General features: G+C 37.7%; 1 protein-coding gene across 1 annotated transcript in view; it reads left to right on the top strand.

The window, feature by feature from the left end:
• PFDN1 (prefoldin subunit 1) overlaps positions 1 to 20,019 on the top strand; it is a 31,888-nt gene extending 11,869 nt beyond the window's left edge. The window contains exons 3-4 of the mRNA XM_063298661.1: positions 4,083 to 4,167; positions 19,760 to 20,019. Of these exons, the coding sequence (XP_063154731.1) occupies positions 4,083 to 4,167; positions 19,760 to 19,843 (169 nt within the window). The 3' untranslated portion in view covers positions 19,844 to 20,019. The remainder of the gene's footprint in view (positions 1 to 4,082; positions 4,168 to 19,759) is intronic.
• Positions 20,020 to 20,652: the final 633 nt, after the last annotated feature.

Here is a 20,652-nt window from a genome sequence, read left to right on the forward strand (position 1 = left end):
ATTATTATTAAGTTAAACTGGAATCTGACTCCTTGTGACTTAAAACCATTATTCCCTGACCTGCTCTTTAGGACGATAGAGAAAGAAATGCATTCTTTTATATTACATCTTTACAGGTATTTGAAGAGTAGTCTCATATCCTTCCTTCCTCTTATGTTTTTAAAATAGAGAATTATGAACTTCTCCATCACTAATTAATAGTAAAATATCTGTAAAATCCAATCTTTTTCTTCATTCACCAATGCCATGTTGTCTCAATTACTGTTTTAGAGATGTTCCACCATTTTTATGAAAGGTTGCAGTGTGAGCAGTGGTATAAATCTGCCATCCAGTTAACTGTCTAGCAATGTAAAAATACTAATTTGGAAACCATATGGTTATTTTTGTTTTCTTACAAAAATATATTAGAGTTGTAAACAGCTCCCATTTGCCAAAGCGAGCTGATTCAGATATTAGATATAGTAAGACAGTGTTATTAGGGTAAGTCATGCTGTTTTTTTCCCTTGTGCTGGAAGAACTGTATCTCATCATTGCATCTTCTTGCTAAGAATAAATTATAGATTCCACTTGAAGAAGGCAAAGGATTGGATCAGTGAATGGCCACACTTAAGCAGATCAGAAGAGAATTAATGTTTATCAGAGAAAGTAAGTCTTCAGAAAGAAGACAGACAAAGGGCCATGTCCAGTGGTTGAGAGTAAATACCAGGAGCAAAAAAATGTTGGATCTTCTACATCACTGGATCACAGAAACAGTTTTCAGGTTGCTACGGGGGGTGGGGGGTGGGGGGGGATAGCTTTTGGTCTTCTTGAGAAGAAGAAAAGATATTGTGGAACAGGGGTCAGGATAGTGGATCCCTGAACAGCATTCTACAAGACAAAAGAGTTCTGGTAATTGAAAACTGAAAAAAGTGTGTGGCAACCAGACCAAACATTTGTAAATAATGCTGCAAATCAGGAAGAAAAGAGATATAACAAACAACTGTCAACATTTATAAGTTCATTGACAGTTATTCCTTTCTCTTAATCCATGTGGTAACAAGTGATACTGCAAAGGTCAGCTATATTCATATCATAGATGAATGTACATATTTGGTATGTTTGCTGCCTTGAGTTATTTATAAAAATAATAAAGGCAGGATAGAAAATAAATAAATAAATAATGATCAGTTTACTTAGCTGCCTAATCCACCTTTCCTACCGATCATTACCCAAGTCTTCTACCTTTCACTCCAGTTTACGCTCATAGCACTATCTATATTACCACAATGAACAATGATTTCAGCAGCAAGAATTTGTTTACGGATTGTGGAATGCTGGATTATGCCAACAAAACTATAACTTCTGTTAAAAAAATTAACATGGACTCTTTATGACAATAATACAATAATGCAATACACAATAAACAGGCGATGGAAAGGGAGGTGATCCACCCTCACCCCCAGACTGAGCTATAATGGCCAAATTCTAAATCTTACTGATCAATTTTTCAAAGTTAAGTCTAGTGCTTCTAGAAGTCAAGGTAGTAGGGGTAAAGTGTGAAGTCACTATTCTTCCCATTTTGCATCAAAGATTTGTTCCTGCTTTTCAGTTTTTTAGCAGATGGATGAACAGTGCTAGCAACGATTAACATACACTGCCTGGAGAGGAAATTGATTGATTGATCTGTACGTTGCAAACTGCCCTTCTGAACAATTTTTTAAAAAAAACATCCATTTTAGTGTGAATTAATTGCTGCTTTATTTTTTAAATAAAATCAGAAAAATAGCAAAGGTAGGAGCTTATGATATTTCTTTACTTTAAAAATTGGTGATTTTTCTGAGTTCTATATATATTTTTCTGAGTTCTATATATATTTTAGGATGTAAATGCTTGTAGATAGTCACTGTCTTTGTTAATGCATCTTGCAAAATGCATGATGTGATATGAAAACCCTGCACAGTAGCTCAACGCTGATGTGTCCAGAGGAAGTACTGTATGTGGCACGTTGAAATAAGGGCTTGCTTCTGTCCACTTTATTATATGGAAGTGAGGGTTGGGTATGTCAGGGGGGACATAAAAAATAACTTGAATATAGTGAACAGGAGTTACATAAGAAGTGTGTGTGCTAAAATGAGGGGAGAGAGAGTTAATAATTAATTAATCAATCATGAATACAAAAGCACTGACATCCACAGGATCTCACTGATTTCCTCAGACTGACAAAAACAGCATTGCACTGCAAGCTCCACTCCTTTTGGGTATTCATGCAACCTTGCAACTTATGCAGAAAGGGGGCAGGGCTTGTTTCATAATGTAGTTTTGATCAGTCTGTACCCCCTTGTTCCCCCCATTCATGGTTGCCACTGTATAAATGTGAGTGACCAGCATGAGGGAAATACCTTGGGGTGGTTTGGTCATGCAGAAAGGATGAATGAGGATCAAATAACAAAATAAATACATGAAAGAAGAAAGAATTGTATGTGAGGAAGGGGAAGATGGAAAAAGCCATAGCTTGATGGAGCTGATGAAATCCTCAAAAAGAGAAATGTGAGAAGCTTAAAGAACAAAGACCAGTGTGTGAACTGGATGCAGTGGAAGCAAAGGTGGTTTGTAAGGATGAAGTGTAATGAATTGGATGGTGTCGGTGTAAACTAAGTCTATTTCCACTTTTTTTTTCTTATTTATTTAGCTTACTGTTTCTTATTTTCTGCATTCTTCTATTCTGTAAAAAGGAATAGAGTGATTGGTCTGTATGTATGGCATATATATGTAGTGTTCCAAATACTTTCTTTTATCAGGAGGCAACAGAAAAGTTCATTGATCTGGAATTTGCTGAAGATGTCTTTTTAAATATCTGATATTTTTCATATTTTAAAAAGAAAAATGGGTCATGTTGTTTGGGGTGGAGTTCCTGTATTGTTTTCAGAACCCCTCTTTTCTGTTTCCTTTATAAGGCATTGCTCACTATTTCTTATATTGTTTTCCAATACTGTTTTTTACTAAATGTGTTAAATGTTTTTTCTTTTTCATTATTTATAATTCTTCATGTTTTTAGTTCTTTTTAAGTTTGTCTCAAATGAAAATACTTTATTTCTTTTCTCTTGACCCCTGGATATTTTTTAATGTACAGTTTTTATATTCATGTACATCCTACAATGTAGAAGGCCTTAGGCCTTATCTATCCTTTCAAAGGAAGACAGAATTTTCTAAATAAGATAATTTAAAACCTGAATTTTTTTAAAACAAGAACATCATATTCTACCACTTGAAAAAGTCGGATAGATGGATAGTCAAATGCATATCAATTCAAAACCTTCTAGAGGTGTTATGAATTAAGTTTCAAAATTTGTAGTGGAACAAGAAATAAGTGATCTAGAAATACAATTTTAATAATGGTGATTAAATTTTCAAATAATCACACTGCATTTATTAGTTGTTATGGCCCCACTAAGGATCTTGTATATATTATATCTACATGCTTTTGAATATCTTTTTACTTAGCAGTGAATCAGATAAATTTCTGACTGGAAATGTTAATCAAGTTTTAAATTCTTACGGCATTATTAACACCTCTCCAAGTATTTGGTGGGGGGGTACCTTCAAGTCAGTCTTGACTCTTGGCAGCTGCCTGGACAAGTCCATGAAGGTTTTTTGGGAAGATTGTTGGAAGTGGTTTTTCAATGTTTTCTTCGTGGGGCTGGGAGAGAGGGTGACTCAAAATCACCCAGCTGGCTTTGTGCCTAAGGCAGGACTAGAACCTGCAGTCTCCTGGTTTCTAGCTGGGTGCTTTTAACTACTACACCATACTGGCTCTCAAGTCTGGGTGTTGATATTCTCATGAGGACAAACTTTTTTTTCCATTTGTTGCTGTATTATACTTAACTACTTGACTAATACTGCCTTGAATAGCTAGAAACCTAATACAGTAAAAATTAGTAGCTTTAGTATGAATTAAAATCAGTTCTGTCATTTTATGTGTTTTGCTGCAGGAGCCAATATGCGCCACACTGAACTTTGCTTGGTCATTTATAGGACCTTATCTGTGAATGTTTAATAAACTAGATTGTTCTGTTTTCCTCTCCCCTTTCTTCATACTTTTGTAGGTTTATTCTTCATCCCAAAGAAGTAATTCACAACCAGCTCTTAGAAAAACAAAAAATAGCAGAAGAAAAAATTAAGGAACTGGAGGTAAGCTTGGGATATCTAAAATGATTGTATGTATGTATTTATTTATTTTGCATTCTTTATTCTATATGAAGTGATTTAAAGTGTCTTTGCAGAATGAAAGCTATAATATGGGACAGCTAGTAATAATTCATGTCTTACGATTTTGCCTGGAAATTTCCTGTGAAGCCTGAGATCAGAAAACATGCAAATTATGCCCAAAGTGTAAAGGCATAATTGGTTTGTGGTTAAAAAGAGGGAGGTTTGGTTTCAAGTGGGTCTGTATTTCCTCTGAATACTTGCTTTATAGCTTGAGAATGTCCCTAGCCCTTGTATCTGGAAACGTACAGATGATGGCTGTAGGTATGAGTATGTTTTAACAACTTGATTATGTATACTAGCTGCAACCTTATCTTGCTTCAATCGCTCATAACCTGATCGTATTCAGCTGGACTAACATAACATGCTCTGATTTAGAAGCTTTGCCTAATACCAAGTGCAGTGCCTTTTACTACTGAGCCCAATTCAAAGTCTTGGTTTTTAGCTTAAAAATTCTAAACCAGTTGGGTAACCTGCCCACTGGTGCATTCTGAAAGCATTGAATATGTTAAAATGCTAGAAATCAACTATTCAAAAAACCAAAGTGGTGATATTTATAAGTTATCACTCTAATCTTCCTTCAACGTGGAAAAGCAATGTACTTCATTCAAACAAGTAAAGGCCTAGAAATATCTTGGTATTGATTTCCAGTCTACTACCTCTGGAAACTATAGGTGCAAAAAGTCTCTAATACAATATCTAGCTATGCAAGTGAAGAGGGAACAACTATGTGCCTGCTGCAGTCAAATTATTTAAGGACAAAGTCTTAAACCTTCTGTATTGTGCACAGTATTGTGTATACAAGGATGTCTTGGCACTAGAGACAATATATAAACTATTAAAACTCATGTCTGTTTGTAACCTTCAATTGGGTGAAATGGCGCACCATAGGGCAACAATTTTTAAATCAGCGTACCTCAAATGGGCTAACTTAAAGAATGCGTCCAAAATCCAGAACCCTTGACTCCTGGGGGACTGAAATTTGGCAAAGTTGTGGCTGCTTCAGCGCCACCGTGCCTTCCGACTACACTTCCCAGAAACCCACAGGTTGCATGGTGCAAGGGAAGATGGGAGGGGCGTATCCCTGTCCTCTTTCCTACCTCCCTTTGGCCCTGTACCCAGTTGGGTGAGCTGTGATTGTGTTACTTTGGAACTGAGGTCAAAATTTGAAATCTCTTAACGGGTGGTAAGGGAAGGATGAGGAAGCAACTTGGATGCCTGCTGGTGAGGTATGGCTGGGTGGGGGCGCCAGCAGTCAATGGGTGAGCCCTCTTCCTCCCTGGAGGGAGGGGGCCCTTGGGGACATGCCAGGATGGGGAGTGAGGGTGCAGCTTTCCTCATGGTCTGTGGCACCTTTTGTTCCCCCTCCCTCCAGCAAAGTGGCAGGCAATTCTGCAGGTCAGCTGAGGTGGAGGAGGAGTGATTTCCAGTGCTCCCTGCCAGCTTTTCACAAGCAAAGTCAGTGGGGAAGCTGGTTGGAAGTTGCTCCCGCCCCCAGTGCTTTTTGGCCCACCTGTGGTCATTCAGTTTCTCTGTTTAGGAAAGAAAATATCTCTGAAAGGATGACCCAACAGATCACAGGTTGTCTAGTATCATCCAGATCGTTGAGATTTACACTCTGAGTCCCATGCTCTCAACTCCCAATGCCTTCCTGTGACTAGAGCTGGGATGTATCTCTGTTGAGGCCCACTTAAGGCTATGCCAATTAAAATACTGGTTCAAGCAAATTTTTAGAGGAGAGTCTCTGACTCAGCTTATACTCCTAGAATACGAGACTTCTCCATGGAAGAACCAAATTTCATCTGACCAGTGGACTTCTTACTACAGACTTACCATGCTTTATGCATGGTGGGCCTGGAAAGATCTTGGAGCAAAACTAAGAATTCAATACACTGCTTCTATTTTGATCTTATCTATCCATCTTTCCCCACCCCTAAATGTATATTCTAGATTTCTGAACATTCATTCTGGCACGCCTAGACACCTTCCATCAGTGGTTTTAAAAGGGAGAGATAACAACGTTCACTTCCAAGGTCAACTGTATTCTGATACTGAAATTGAGGTGGCTACCCGTATACTCTGGGCTTGCCCAATCATAACAAGTCCCTTGGTCCCTTTTTCATCTCAGGGTCTTAGGAATCAATAAGGGAGCTGTCCATGCTGAGTATTACCAACAAGCCCACCCCCCAGAAATCTTTTTTGAAACATTTCTGAAAACTCCCATTAGAGACACCATACACAAGTAATTTGTTTCCTCCTCCTATGGCACTGCTTTATCCTTGGCAGCAATTGAAAAAATGTGAGAATGAGGTGGCAGCATGTAGCCAATTTTGGCTGATTTAAAAAACTAAGCAATTAAATCTAGTTAGTATTTGAATGAGAGACTACCAGGAATTTCCACAATTGGCCTCGTCTCTCTCACATATTCCTGTAGAATCAGTTACCTCCTCCAAACAATGCAAGCAGAAAGTGGATTCTAATTCATTGGCACAAATGAGGTTTCTTTCGAAAATAATTTGAAATTAAATGTTTTAATACAGATTGCCTAATCTTGCAGCCAGTCAGCAAGATTCATCCCAGTACTTATTTTGCAAGTTCTGCTAGCATATTTATACATTTTTGTTTTGGTCTGCTTGATGGAATGGGAATATAGGAAAACAGGAAATAATGCTACTCAAGAGATAGGCTCCACCAGGGACACATAAATGCCCTTTCTATCTGGCTGCCTTCATTTACTATATATGCTAAAATATGCAACAGCACAGAACAAAAAATAAAATTTAGGAGTCATGCACATAAGGCTTCTTTTTAATACTTGAAGAGACAGAACTGCAGCAGATAGGCAAAACCAAAAGGTTCAAATGTGTTTCTAGCAAAATGCATAATAATTCCATTAAGAAGAACATGAAGAGTCACCAGAGCTTATCAAATCAATCAGCAGAGTCAATCTGCCAAAATCTGTGGCACAAGAGAAAGCTTGTTACAGACACTGAAACCACATGGGTGGGAAATAAAGATGTTCAAGATGAAATTGTCTTTGCATAGGGGCTGATTTGTAGCAATAATTTATGTTTTCAAATGCTCCTTACAACTTCGAACAGCCCTGTACTGAAGTGTATTTTGTATTATTTCAAATGTACAGTATTTTTATAATCAGCTATAATATATTACCTACCTACAGATTGTCTACTGCTGCCAAGGGTGGAACAAGGTGAATAATCATTATTTGCATGAATTTTGGAATAAAGTGTTGGAATATCTATAGAAATAATAGGGTATAAATGATTAGGATTCTCAAGGAATATTATGTTTCTTATGATGAGATTACTCAAAGAAAATACTTTGTCTGTGGGAAGCTGACTGCCAACTTGGTTATGCCAGCAAACCAAGTTGTTATGTAAAACTACTCACATGGTGAGTTGAAAAAGTAAGTGTATCCCTTTTTTAAAAGTTTTTTTCTTTTTTAACATATGCAGACTTACCAATATTTTATCTTCATTCGAACAGTATGTAAAGAAAAGGTGATGTAATTGAACACAAGAACTATGAAAATTAGCTTTGCAATCATTTATTCAACAAAAAAGTAAAAAATGTGCCATTTCCTTCTGTGAAAAAATAATCACATCCTTGGCTCTAATACCTGGTATTGCCTCCTTTGGCAGAAATAATCTCAGTCAGGCGTTTCTTGTAACTGTCTATCACTCTCTGACATCAAATGGGTGGAATTTTTTCGCTATCCCTCCATGCAGATTTTTTTTCGGCTGTGCAATGTTTGAGGGGGGGTTTGCATGCACAGCCCATTTCAAATCAACCCGCAGCATCTCAGTAGGATATACTGTAGATCTAGGCTTCATTTCCAGGGAAGAAATGACAAACTGAAGACAGCTCCACTAAAAATGGAACTGATGACTGCGGTGAAATGAAGAGCTGGTGAGTAGGCTGGCTCTTCATAATTCCTCTCCGGACAAGGAGAGGACTTGAGATTGCCCACAAGTGCTCCAGACAGGTGCTCTCATGAGGAGACTGCAAGACAGCGGTCTCCGGCAAGTTTAGAGCTCTGGGAGACAAGGTAATAGCTATCTTGCTCAACCCATGGTTGGCTTCTTTAAGGACACTGGTATGAGTAGTTCAGACAACTATCAGCTAGGCTTCTTTTGGTGCCAATATTAATGGCTGTCTTAATTTCATATTCACTCATTTCACATTCACTGTTTTTTTGCTCTAGGTTGTTGCAATCTTCTGTTAAGGCCTTACTTCCGAACAAAGCAGTGGGTGCATCCTCATCATTTTTATTTTCCTCTATAGTATAAGTGGGTCCTAGAAGCATTCTTCAGAGTAGAAGTTCTATTTAGAGCGGTGTTGTTTGGTAACTTCCAAATTAATTGGAACTCAACCCAGTCTACCTCATAGGATGATTGTTAGGGGAATAAAATAAAAGGAGACCCCTTGTAAGCTGTATTTTGCCCCTGGAGGAAGGACAAGATTTATATTTATATAAATGTCTGCATGGAGGGATAGCGAAAAAATTCCACCCATTTGATGTCAGAGGTTTCAGTGTCTAACAATACTAATATTTAATCTGAGAATTTAAGAAACAAAGGGTTCAGGGAAAGTGTCCATGAGCTCATCAGTGTTGGAAACCCAAGATTTACATCATATTTTGATTGCTTTGCAGTCCTTTTGAGGTTGAATGTGACTTGGACATGGTTTTGTTATTAACTTTGTAGTCTTTTCTTGATTGTTGTTTAGGAACAATGAGTCACATGTTTTTTTTCTTTTTCCACCTGCAACCAGCATTCTATCTGCTTGGTTCACATAACTGTTCTTGGTTTACCAAAAGGGATATTCTGAAGCATTTGCATACAAACCCAAAGGAATTTGTTTGGTGCTACATTTTCTGATAGACTAGAAATACTTTGCTAAGGGACTAGAGATGTTAGCAATATTTTTGATATTTATTTTGCCTATTAAAGTTTTTTACAAGGTGTGAGAGAATTATGTATATGGAGATACATAAGATACCTGTAGAAGGTTCAGGATTATTTGTGGATAGGATGTATAGGATATACAGTATAAAGCTGTTTTTTTAGAGTTCTGTCATTGAACCTTGCGACCTAATATTGTCACGTTTAGCTATCAAGTGTTGTCCAAGAACTATTACCTGTTACCTAAACATTTATTGTTTATCCATTCCTTCATCCATTGTATCCCAGAGAAGATTACAATATAGAAAAAATCAACTTTGTCACTAAAAAAACAGCCAATGAACTTTGGATCTTTTAACATGCAAATCATAAGCATCATGATTGAAATTCTGGGGGGAAAGTGGTTTATTGGGGCAGCCCGAAAAGTAGTCGTCGTTAGGAGAGAATATGTATTTTAAAATCCTTCATTTTAAGGAAACAATCCACAAGTAAGCAAAACATAGTTTGAAGAAAGCATTATCTGAGTTTATTTTGTGTTTAAATGTTGCATTTCAGAGAAAATAATGTTGGGATGCTCTAAGGACATGGAAAACACCCATTCTTCCTTATGAGAGGAAGTGATTATGGCTGTGTGTTTTTATTGTTTGTGCTTGATAATCTCTGTCCTGTACTATTCTGAGCTTGTTTAGTTGCTGGGTGTTGTCGGACAAGGTAGCTAAAAATAACAAACAGTGGGAGGTTGCTATGTGGTAGCTTTCTGTACTGCTGTAACTTGCTGGATTGATATTTGCAGCGTGAAGGAGGTTCAAACACTTTGGCATTTTTGATAAATGGTTTTCCTGTTTTTCAGATCCTTTCAAGTTTCAGAGTTGTGTTGTTATTTATGCGTCTTATGTACAGAAGGGACAAAGCTAAGAGTTGTTTTACTCTTTAACCAGAATTCTTGCCCCATGAAACAATAGATTTCATTTCTTTCTATGCTACTTTGAAGCTGTTTTTTGCCATGATACGGTTCCAGCCTATGAAGATAGTTCACAGTATTTAATTATTCTATTGTTAAATTTAGATTTACTGTTTAAGTTTCACCTTAAAATAGACATCCCATTTTGTTGAATGATTTGAAGTAATAGGAGATGTCACATATCTACTTAATGTCTTTGTTTTTAGCTTTTCTCTGATATGGCTATAATTTCAAGTAAAGGAGGAGAAGAGGACCTGACATGTATTATTGTATTGAGAACTGGTGGGTGAAGATAAGAATTATTGTTTGTTTGAATTTATTGGCCACCCATCTGTAGTGGACTCTGGGTGGTGAATGTAATGGTAACACTGCTGGAAATTTGTCTGTCAGAATTTTGGTTTTTCAGCAGCCATGACTCCATGACCAGGGAGGGGGTGATACTGATTCCACAAGAAACATTGGATGTGACCAGATGCTCTTTTGCACAGGTGACAGGAATGAATGCTTATTTTTGAAGTTAGGCTCTACAGAGAAATTAGGGGTGCTGTACCTCCTTTTCTGCTGACCAGTGGGATATCTCCCTGAGCTTCTGGACTTCATCTCTAGGATAATATTGGATTCCTCCACTCTTCCAGTTATTGGTGCTGAGGGAATTTCAGGCTCCCTGAAGCATGGGTAGCAGATTAGCTCAGGAGTTCATGGCTGCTGTGGGTTTGTTTCAGCTGGTATCTGGCCTGATTCATACAGGCAGTCACACCTTGTATCTAGTATAATGTGACCCTCCTAATTCTGACTTTTCAGCACCGTTTGGTGCTATTAATCATGCTATCCTTCTCTGGACCAGTTGCAAGAGTTGGGGGCACTGTTTGACAGTGATTCTACTCCTTCTGGAATAGCTGGTTCCTGCTGATGTAGGAAGGGCATTAAAATAAGTTAAGTTAGTGCCCTTTTGAATTTAGGAAATGTAATATGATTTAGACATTAAGTTTTAATTTAAGTTTTAATTTTAGAAAAAGTATTTGTTAATGTGTCTCTGGGCAGGAAGGCCTGTTCATTCTGGACTTTGATGGCCAGCACTCATTGCCTAAGCACAAGCTTGGCCTTCTCATATCCCAGTAGTAATGTCACCTCACTTAGCGGAGCCATAATAGTTCAGGTTTTTGGCATGTGATTTTTTTCCAGCTGTAGTTAAAACTATCAGCTATATAATAATGTCATATTATTATAATATAATTATATAATAATAGAATGAGGAGATCAATCCAACATGGCTGAAGGAAAACCTCAGCCAGGGTGCAAAGATGTTTAGCCAGAGCCCAGTCTCAACTTCGATGATGCTTGCTTTCTGTAGGAGTGCCATGTTTGAAGCAAAGCAGAGATCTTGAAATACATTTCATTAGAATTTGGACTGTATGCTAGAGTTTTTTGAGACCATCAATCTATCTATCTATCTATCTATCTATCTATCTATCTATCTATCTATCTATCTATCTATCTATCTATCTATCAAATTTATCACCGCCCATCTCCCAAAAGGGACTCAATATGCACATGAGTGGAGGTAATCCTGTTGACAATGTGTACTTGGATTTACAAAAATCTTTTGACAAATATTTTCATCAAAATCTCTTGAATAAACTCAATGTTATCACTGGGCTGAGGACAGCATAGCTTCGCATACCAGTTACAGAGGAGCCACTGTGGGAGTGGGGTTTGCCTCCACCTCTTACTTGTGAGTACCCTCAGATCTGGGGTAACCACTATGAAGCCAAAATGCTGGACTAAGATGAATCTTGGCCTGATCAAGAAGATCTGTTCTTATGTTCTTATCACATGCTCATTCAAAGCATCAAAGTTGCAATAAGTATTTTTAAATGATCATGTCCCTGGAATTCAGAAATAAGACAACTCACTTTTCCTAAAATACTAATAACTTACCCAGCTGGATTTCTCTCTCCTGCACGTGATTTTGAAAATAAGCTTAGCATCATGTACTTATATTTATTATATTTACACATCGCTTCCTATGCTAAAGAATCTCAAAGCAGTTTTATCTTAAAACAACAATAAAATACTGAATAATAATGCATTAAACCCATATACATTTAATTGAACCCATCTAAAAGGTTCTGGGAGAGAAAACAAACATTGGTATTTTCAACAGGCACCTGAAACATTTTATTTTCAAGTAATAGGTACCTCTGAGATTTCAGGGGGATGAGAATGTAGGAACTACTCTAGAGAAACCCCACCTGTAAGCAGTTGCTAGTTTAATTCTGTGATTTTTTTCCTTTCAGTCTGATACTGTTTTTATTACTACTTATTTTATCGAACTTATATGGTCACCCATCTTGCATAAGTGATTCTGAACAGCGAACCCAGTTAAAAACATCAATATACTATATGATAGTATAAAACATCAATATGAAATGAAAATTAAAAAATAAGGATACACAGTATAGTGGAGGTACGTGTTAGTGTTTTATTTGGAAAAACTGATTAGGTTGTTCTTGCCTTTAACAGAGTTCTTTTGGAAAATATGTTTTAACTTTGTAATGTTTCTATCCCTGTATTGTTTCCAATGGAGAAAGATTTTAAAACAAACTCATTTTAATGCACAGCTATTCATAGAATCCCCCGGTCCGGATTAAAACAACATCCTATTGCTTGTTAGTTCTATTCCACCAGTATAATGTTGATACAGCTGCATAGTTCTAATATTCCCAATGGTTAATGGAAGTCTACTGGTCTTTTGATTTTTGTGGTTGATATTATCTATTTTTCTAACTGTTCACAGTAAGAGGATACCCATGAGGTCAGTAGTGCTGCTTATGTCCCTGTTCCCAACTTACTAATGTATAATTGTTGAGGTCCTCTAAATAAATTGAAATATATGCATTATAACACCTTTCTCCTTTTTTTTGAGCTGGGGATTACAGCAGTTGAACTCTTAACGTATCTAGATACAGAATGCCAGGTGGTAGAAATTTACTTTCCAACTGTAGGCAGTGTTCTCAGAATCCATATAGTTTGTATGATGGCTTATTCTAACTAATCTTTCCCTTTTCTCATCAATTACTGCACAAGAACAGAAACACCTTAGCAGATTTTTATCTTATCCCTACCCACTGTGCTTCAACTGATTGAATAGAGCAGTTAGAATAGCTAAAGCTGACAAAGCTCTGAATCATAATTGATAAACATGTCTCAACTTCTAGGTATATGAATCATAACTTCCTGCTTGATTCACACCTTGCTTTTTAATACCATTTACTCTGCTTGCAGTGATATGCCAATAAAGAAGGAAGGCCTCTTTATTACATGCAATACTAGGTGCATAAAATATGTAGAGGGCGAGGAAGATGACCTTAGCAGAGATAGGCAAGATCCATTACCAAAGTGACGAGAGGAAAAACGTATCTTAAGTCCACAACAAGCAGAAAATATGCGGAAGCTCAGATAGACCTCTCCCTAACTTAAGAAAGGGTGGAGGTACAGCATAATCAGACTTGCAAAATTCTGTTGTTATAGCCAATCTCAGTAAAAGTAGCTTTGCCTTCCTGTGGAGTTGATTCCTGGTTTGGTCTACCTGGTGGGGCTGATAAAGTATGAGATGAGTGTACCAGAAAAACTTAAGTATTTATTGATTCATATTTGATATTGATGCTTTGGCTTTCAGATGTATGATATTTTTTAGAAGGAGAAACAAAAGGCAATAACTTTCAAAAATCATGTTAATTTTGAAAGTGGACCCATTTGTTTCTCATATTCTTGAAACAAAAGCCTTACTTATAAAACAGTTTTGCAAGAGACCATATACATCCTCTGTTATAATAGAAACACTGGGTTTACTATCAGAAATTGTTTCCAAAGATACCCAGATGTGCAAAAAGAATAAAATAATTGTTCTATTATTCTTTCACTGTTCATTAATTTGCTTTTTCGTTTCATAACTAATTTGAATGGGAGACCCAGCCAGTACTCTACTAGGTGGCCTTTGTGTATGCGTACATATACTGTATATCTATATGGAAGGTTGAAGACCAATCTTATACCAACTACTTATTTATTAAATTTAAATCTCACCTTGGGGGGGAATGATCTTCTAAAGGGCATGTGCCATAGCAAAAAAGGCTCTCCTTGTGAGTCCTGCCAGATGAAGATCCCTGGGAGATGGAACCTGCAACATGCCCCTCCTGGCAGACCTGATGGGATGGGTAGATGTAATCCCTCAAATAGCCCCTCCCCCCATGCTATGTATGGCCATTAGAAGGCATAACCAGCACCTTGAATTGGACCTGGAACCAGAGTGGCAATTCATACAGCTCGCAGAGCAGAGGTGTAATGTGAAGTTCTAGGAACACACATAACTGCCCGTACCACTGCATTTTGCACCAGCTGAATCTTCTGGATGTAGACCACGTTAACTGTAGTCCATTCAGAAGGTGACCAGGGCATGAGTGACTGAGAATAGAGCCTCCTGATCCAGGAATGGGCATAACCTGGCACATAACATGAAGTTGTACAAAGGTCCTTCTAGCCATAACTGCCACCTGCTCCTTGAGCAGGAGTCGTGAGTCCAAAAGGACCCCCAAATTGTGTACAGGTTTTCTTTGGAGCACCAAAGATGGTAAATTCCCAGATCCAGAAGGCCCCAAAAGTTGAAATCCACTTAGTCTTACCAGGATTGAGCCAGAGCCTGTTGTTCTGCATCCAAACCCTACAGCCTCTAGGCACTGAGACAGGACATCAACAGCATCACTTAATTCACCAGGAATTGAGTTGTACAGCTGGGTATCAGCAGCATAATTGGTGATACTTCACCCCATGGTGACGGATGACCTCACGCGGCAGCTTCATGTAGATGTTAGACAGGAGCAGAGAGAGTACCAAACCCTGCTGCACTCCATGTAGTAGGGGTTGAGGGCAGAACCTCTTGTTCCCTATTAATACCATCTGGAACCAGCCTCAGAGGAAGGAAGAGAACCAGCACAATATAGTGCCGCCCACTCCCAGCCCCTAAAACCGGTCCAGAAGGATACCATGGTCAATAGTATCATAACTAAAGACTTTGAATTGAATCTGAAACTAAAAAAAGATCTTTGTAACATGATGGTTATTTGCTTTTCATGTAGACATTAATATAGAAAATGTGTTGTAAAATACAAAGTCCTAGAAAGTAATCAAATTATCATAGTACTCTGGAATGGAATCTGGTCGAGGGGATACCTGTCCAAATCCATGGTGGCTTCTGGTATATATTGTTCTCATCAGGCACAGTTGCAACTGAAGCCCAAGGGATCGGGATTGCCATCCATTCTGTAAGAGATGGTTGCCACTAGTTTAGCTTAGCTTAGCTTAGTTTCTTGAAGAATGCATATGGAGAAGCTATTTGGATCACTGTATGTCAGCTCTTATCTGGTGTCACTTACCATGGTGTCACAAGCCTACCCATGAAATGAATATAATAATTTTGTGACTTCTGGCCTATATTTGAGCCACGGGTTCCACAAGGCCTGAAAAATATTTCAAGGGTTAGAATATGATAAATACAATGAGGCTGTAAAATTGATTGAAATAAAAATGCAGTTAAGTAAGAGAAACACTGGTAGAAATACATCTGAATATCAGCATTACTCTTTTAGAAACAAAAGTGGAAGACCTGGTGTACAAATTATCTCAGGACAAATCTGCACAGTTCAGTAAAATGGGTGCCTGTGCTTATTGCAGTTAGCAGATTTACAGTGTTTTTGGTGAAAACTTTGGTTCTAAGTGCCCTGTCTTTAAATTTTGTCAGAAGACAGACATCCTTTAAAACATCTGCAAGAAAGTCTTGCATGCCACTAGAATAAGTCATCACTTGACTGAGGTACTCCAGTGAAGCCACTAGACAAGAAAGTAATTTGATCATATCAGTCTATCTAAAGTTACTTATTTATATGCCTTGTAACATAGACAACTTGGACAGAGTCTGGAATATGAGGAAATGTGGTTGGATTCTTCCCTGGTTTATTTTCATCTGCTGTTTGTTAAATGTTCAGACTCTGGCCTGTCCTATAGCCAACTTTTCTCTGAAGAAGACATGAAGCAATTGGAGCATATAAGTATCTGTAGTGTTAAAAGGAGAGAGATAGGCATAAAAATGAAAACTTAGCATTACTGAGCATATTTGCTTATTTATCTCTTATTTATTAATTTGGGTATGCAATAGCATATTCTGTATGCTCATAATTAACCTTATAGGATAGCACCATTTGAATTCAATTAAAAATAGCTTATGTAACAGATATTTATACTTTTAATTTACAATGTGTAGATGTATTAGATTTATTGTTATAAATATTTTGATTAAATCTTGATTTGAAAGTAGATTATGCATTTTCTAAATACATTAAACTTCACAGACTTTGTTGTTAAAAAGTCTACTTTACTACTCTAAAAATGATCCTTTAGTTACTCTAGGACCAAGGGGGCATTTTAAAAATTCTAATGGTGACAGCAACTACTGAAGCTCAGCTGAAGCCACAATAATCTCATGGCTCCTGTCTGATATCTCCCAAAGACAAAAGTCGTTTTTCCCTTCTTGAGGCCAAGGAGAGACATTATCCAAATAAATATGCTAAGTCACAAGATGATCACTTTCCTGAAGACTGTCAGAGGAATGTCAAAAATGAGAAATGTTAACTTTAGAGATTCAGACATTCCAAGCTAGATTTTCTCCCTCCCCCTCCCCCCTCCTGCTCTCCTCCTCCTCCTTCGTTTTGGAGGTAAAGTCACAAGACATGACATCAGAGGGTTTTATTCAAGGCAAGTGCATCATATCCAAGCCTTCATGTAGAAAGGCATCTGGTTCTAACACTTCATGTATAAATGAATCTATTTGTGATTATCTAAGAGGCTAATCCAGTAAGAGCATCCTTAGAGATGCTGTCATTTAGCTATATAGGAAACTTGTCTGTTTCTTTGAACAGTTCTGATATCAAAAACCCATAATTGAAATTGACACTATTAGTCTGTCCACATTGCTAATTCCATAAGGACTACAGTATAAATTCTATAGACTTTGAAAAAGAATGAATATAATGTATTAGGGGGTAAATTATATCCTTTATTTGCAATTGAGTTACCAGTGAGAAAGTGTGGCAAAAGCTCAGTTTAGATCGATTGTATGTGAGCTAGCAGAACACTTTGAATACCAAGGTGATATAATGGCATAATTCTCACTGATAATAGAGACTTACTTTATACTTAAGCAGGAATCTAAAGTCCACCAGTCACCATCATAAGTTTCTCTCTCTCCCTCTCTCTCTCTCACTCCTATTACAAAATTATAGTTTTCAGAACTCTGAAGTCTGACTCATCAATATTTCCTGGGTGTGTGAAATTCCTGCAGAGTGACTTGCCTGAATTCTTTCCTGTCTAAATGGCAGCTACTTAGAGACTTTACTGTGAACTGAAATTTAATGTTCTGGTAGAAGGGTAGTGAAAGTACCTGATTAAGAGCTTTTGAAGTTGTCAGCCACAAAATGGGCCATGAATGCTGTATCTATCCTGGACTCTTGTCTTAGCTAGCTTTGTCGTAGGTTGTAAAGGGCTGATTTGGCACTAAACCATTATGATTTTTTTTCCTGGGAAAAAAAACAGGAAAGCTGTATTTTTTTTTCTGCTGTGTGCTGTATACAGTGTGTTGTATATCCAGCTGGAAGTTGAGAAATTGGATATGGGGAAAGGTGGTGGTGGTGCTGGTAGTGGCGGTAACACAGAAGATATTGTCAATTTTTTAAGTTCCTAAGCAAAATTTATTGCAATCTTGCTGAAGAAAGAATGTCAAGACTTCTTGAATGTGTTTATTGATTTATATTCATCAAGTCTTAATTGCTGGCCTGTTACCTTGCATAAAGTCACCATACACTGTGGCCATCCATATCAAAATTTCTAGCTGAGATTGTGTTCTCCCAGTGAGCTTATTCCATGAAGAATAATATCTGTTATCCTCTGACAAGAATGAGAATATATCAGCATAATATTGTACAGTATCTTTAACAATGGACTCTATTTCTTTGTTTTCATGAATTGTAATGGTCATATTGAATAATTCAAATTTGCCAGAAGATTTCTCTTTCGATTGAAGTGATTTCCGATGCCTTTTCATGCTTACTTACATGTACTCAGGTGGAATTACTTGAAATTAAAATGAGAAAATGTCACCTGCCCAACGATGATAGGTCTAATATGGGTCTAATATTAAAGAGGAAAATAATCATAATAAAATACAGTGGCAGCTAATTGTAAAAATGGCATGTAGGTAAAGCCAGAATTCACAGTAGGTGGAGACAGGATAGCTTCAAGAAGGAAGTCAGGTCAAAATTATCATGGTATTTTTTTTTCCAAACAGGGGAAGAAAGTAAAATGAGGGAAGAAGAAATAGTGAGGGGTGAGGGCTCTGAGGATACACTTCCTTATCTCTCCAAAAAATCCAGGTTTCTCTTAGGAACAGGGGGATAGTGTTTGTTTGCTTACTGCTGAATGCAGGGCCCTCTCTCTTGATGGGATGGTTGTGACACGCACCTGTCTTTTGATATGGTTCAACAGTGCCCTCTAAAGGGTTTGGGAAGTGAGCCCCATACTGAGAAGTCTGAAAAGAAGGTTGTGCAAAACAGTTGGAGTATGAACTGTTTTAAGTGCATGAAGCAAGGTGTGTTTTGAACAAAATGTGCCTCTTTCATGTGGTGCCCTTTTGGAGTCTTCCATGTAGCTTTAGGTGAATGGAGTGCTGTCTTGCCTCTTGCCATGAGACTGTTAGCTTTTGAATGGTTTCCGCCTGGGCTGCTACAGCAGCATTCATGTCCCTGCTGCTCCTGGCTTTGGCTGAGTCGGGTACTATGGACCTTGGGTGGAGTTCTGGAGCAAAACAGCAGGCATTTTAGCAGAACTTGGCAAATTCTGGATCTGGCTGCTGTTGATGAAGGACAAGAGAGGAGAAATAGGATTGCTAAAGAACTGGCTTGGTTGGACTGATTTTATTTGGAATTCTCTGTACAGTATGTAAAAGAATAACAACCCTGTCTGCCATGTAGAACTGAAGGGGAGGAGCTGTTAAGCACACTTCTTTTCACCAAATCATCAATTAAACAAGTGTTACCCCCAGTTGATCTCTATAGAAAAAGGAGGAGTATGGTAGTGCTCCATTCTAGGAATTAGGCAGGTTTCAGAACAATTTGCAAGAGTCACTTATTCTTCAGGATGTGCTGAAGTCTTTATTTGGTATCTTAGATTTCTTGAGTTTCTTGAGTCTCATTGTAAAATACACATTTTTCTCTATGTATTGGTGATATAGTTCAGATTCTTCTCTTTGACTTTGCGTTTCAAATGTAAGGGAAACATTTATTTATTTATTTATTATTAGATATGATTTTGATAATTCTCATTTACAGTGTGGAAAGTACAAAGCAGAGTTTGATTTGATGCAAGTGCTTAGAAATATTTTGCTAAGTGGATCTTAAAAAGTTTCTTCTGTTCCATGGAAGAGATCTGTTTTCTTGCCAGTTCCAATGCCTGTTTGTCTGTCTCTCCCCATCCTGTACTCTGTTGTTACTACAACTACTATATTATTTGTTTTTCTGTCTTTCAGCAGAGGAAGTCATATTTGGAGCGGAGTGTAAAAGAAGCTGAAGATAATATCCGGGAGATGCTCATGGCTAGAAGAGCACAATAAGCTCCTTACATTTGGACTGAATAGCTGAATGCAGAAATTTTGAACCCCTGTTGTTAGACATCTTTGATTGTTAAAGATATGAAGAGCTTGGTTTATGTAGCTAGCTGCATTATGTCAACCCAACTGTGTTTGGATGCACTAATAAATTCCTTAATTTATATACCATGGCTGCTAAACCTGGCCTGGACTTGTTTCTTGAAACAGAATATGACAAAGGACCCAATTCTCTACACGTTACTCTGTTGAAAACAGCTTCAGCTAGAGTGGGAGTTGGTGTTTTGCTTTTCTTTAAAATGACATGCAAAAGCCAGCTGAGTTGGATTACTCATTCATACTCATTCTGTTAGGAAAAGATAGTGAGACTTCAGCACACAGCAGAGGGAGGTTAGAGCAGTAAGGCTCTTGCTGTCATCTTGCTACTTTCTGTTACTGAGAATGGGCAAAGTTGTTATTTGCCAGGGACTGGGAAGCTTGTAAAAACTGGTGACAAAATATAGGAGAATGGAACGAATTAGGAAAATTCTCTGAACAGATGCTGTTTTTTAAGACCGTTAGGTTTTGCGATGGCAATGGTTGGAGCATGGGTGGATTTTACGATACAAGCAGTTTTGAATGGTTGGAAAAGTTCAAAGCTGGCACAGTACGGGTAGAGTGGCTTTTCAGTAAGTAAATACTTGTGGTTAAATCTTCATATAGCCTTCTGCCAAATATGTATCACAATGCTATAGTATTGATAGCAGTCTTAAAAATGAAAGTAATAGCATTGTCAGGTTGCTGCCATCTTGTGGGCAAGAGTTTTACCATTCATT

Source organism: Candoia aspera, chromosome 3, assembly GCF_035149785.1.
Source record: "Candoia aspera isolate rCanAsp1 chromosome 3, rCanAsp1.hap2, whole genome shotgun sequence".
NCBI classification, from domain to species: Eukaryota; Metazoa; Chordata; class Lepidosauria; order Squamata; family Boidae; genus Candoia; species Candoia aspera.